Here is a 2,500-nt window from a genome sequence, read left to right as displayed (position 1 = left end):
TTTCTATAAGTACATCCACGTAAGACCGTGTTTTCTTTGCCAGCTGTCAAACAACAGACTTAGGAATGGGTAAGTTTTCGCGATTTCTTGTGAGAGTTTGTCTTTTCTCAAGATGTCAAGTAGAGATTGTTATCGATAACGAATCTCCAAGTAGAGAGGATTTATTACCCACGTAGAATGATTAATTAGGAGGGGCAAGGAGAGGAAAGATTGCCTTCGCCTACTTGAAGTCGTGGCAGATTTGTTAAAGTTCGTCAACCCGAGTTAGATTTGAAGACGAATTAAGAAATGTAGTTCATGCATTTGGGCCAATTCGCCGGGTTACTTCCATTTGGCACGGCAGTCTGAACCCAAAAGTGTGAACTGACAGTAAGGTGGATATACCGTCAAGACAGTCGAGAGATCACTTAGGTTACCGATAATATTTTATTTGTATGAAACTTTTGCGAAGAATTTCTCATTTATATTGGGCATATGAATTATTATTATTTCTTACTGATTGAATGCCTCTTGGGTTATATTTTCTTATAACATGCAATAGAAAGTATGATTTCATCTTCCCCTAAAGATTGGGAGATAAAAGTGATAAGGAGAACTCATAATCAAATTTTATTATGATGTGAGTACACATTAAGCAAATATCATCATTATGTACTCTCACTGAAAGGTATTATACAGCAAGCACATGAAATTCCACACCTTAACCAAAGATTTCAGAAAATTTTATCTTTCATGTCGGTTAAATGTTACGGAGAGGAATGCATAGACATAGAGTGAAGTAGGTACTGCCATCTTATAGAGCATAAGGAATAGTTACAAGCAACACAGGTGCAGCTGCTGCGGCCTCATATTTACTGCGAAATGACCAAAATATCCACTGCATATCATGATTCAGAATGTCCACAACAGTCTCGCATAGCCAGAATTCTTAATGTTGCATTTTCTATAAGTCCATTTTCCATGGTTCCTCCTTGCTACAGCTTGTCTGTACCCTCCACACTGAAGGAATGTGTCACAAATATTTTGCATAACAAATTGTTGTGGCAGTTGGCATGAAGTGCTAATAAGGTGTCTCCCGTCTATTTATTCCCTAGACAGGGGCTTAACCCCCTCCCCTGTCTAGGGAATAAAGAAGGTAGGAAAGATTACGTTTGGATTTTTGGGTTTGCATGATACCCAGGTTTTGCATTACTCTCAGTAACAAATAACTTCATCTTTTTATGAGTTGGTTATTTAATCTGATGATCAATCAGTGGCTGACCGATATTATTTCTTGTGGTATATGATGGTTCAGTTCATCTCCAAATAAGTCAAGATACCTCCTTCTTTATCTGTATTGGTAGAGTTCTTCTTTCATATGATTTTGAAATAGAGAAAAAGAAATGTGCCATAGCAAATCTGGTTAATCTTTACAGTATGGACTAACTGAGGAAGAGCAAATTGAAGATGATATTCTTGTAGAGGACTAAAAGTTGTAGGTATTTGTAACAAGAAATAATCTGCAGACATCAACAGTTATGCCATAAATAAAGGGAAAGATTTGCAGAAAACCACCCACGGTCCAAAGCTTCAACTCTCTTGCCATGCATACCGAGGTGAAGACAATGTTTGCCGGGTTGTGTTGGTTAACCCTTCCCTCAGGCAGTTCCCAAAGGGCATGTCTAGTCACAGCAATTTAGGTTGTTCAAAAACATTTGTGACGTGGGGATTTAGTTTCTAATGAGTGCATCTGTACTGTAAAGAATTACCGAAAATCCACTTGATGGGATATCCCCATGGTATACTGAGCCTCACACTGGGAAACACATGCAGCAGCCTTTTTAAATTAAAAAATTAGAGGCTTTAAGCCTACTTTTGAGGGGATGCATATAATCACTGTCTGACACCAGTCCCAAACAAGTGAACAATTATGTAGCAAACAGCCTTTAGAGCAGGCTTGACTGTAGGTAACAAAGGTACTTGCCACCCAGCTTTTGGTCCTGGATCATCATGATATGATTTAATAACATTGCCTTGTCTAATTATTTTTGCTGATAGTTTTACTGTAGTCTTTTCCCTGTCATATCAAAGCCATACAATAAATTCAACAAAAGTTTGCAACAGGACCACAACTACCAGACTAAATCCCCAACTCCTGCAAATGGAAGAATGAACCCTGTTGTAAATGCACAAACTACCACAAAGGTCTCTTTGTGAACCAGAATCCTCCCTGCCTAAGAACCTCTAACCAATTATCATATTTCCATTGGATGTGTATACTTAAACCCTGTAAACATTGTGAGGATAATCCCCCCAATCCCATGCCCGTTGCTGCCATGGGGGACCTTAGGAGACTGGGTCCCAGTCCTGGGGATCACCCCTGCCTTGGGCCTCAGGCCTTGGCTCTTCTTCAACCCCTTCTACTATTTCCTATTTACTAAGGTGTGAAAGTCATGTTGAAAGGATGAAAAGCTGACTTTGTGCCAGTCATGAATAGCCTGGGGGAGCCATGGGCACAGTA

The 2,500-nt window shown here is 39.5% G+C and overlaps 1 protein-coding gene across 1 annotated transcript in view; it reads left to right on the top strand.

The window, feature by feature from the left end:
• Positions 1 to 2,500, top strand: part of LOC125034562 (ADP-ribosylation factor-like protein 1) — a 14,748-nt gene continuing 12,248 nt past the window's right edge. Inside the window, exon 1 of the mRNA XM_047626452.1 lies at positions 1 to 69. Coding sequence (XP_047482408.1) covers positions 66 to 69 — 4 coding nt within the window. The 5' untranslated portion in view covers positions 1 to 65. The remainder of the gene's footprint in view (positions 70 to 2,500) is intronic.

This window comes from Penaeus chinensis, chromosome 18 (genome assembly GCF_019202785.1).
Source record: "Penaeus chinensis breed Huanghai No. 1 chromosome 18, ASM1920278v2, whole genome shotgun sequence".
In the NCBI taxonomy this organism is placed as follows: Eukaryota; Metazoa; Arthropoda; class Malacostraca; order Decapoda; family Penaeidae; genus Penaeus; species Penaeus chinensis.
This window is presented reverse-complemented; position numbering and strand designations above follow the sequence as displayed.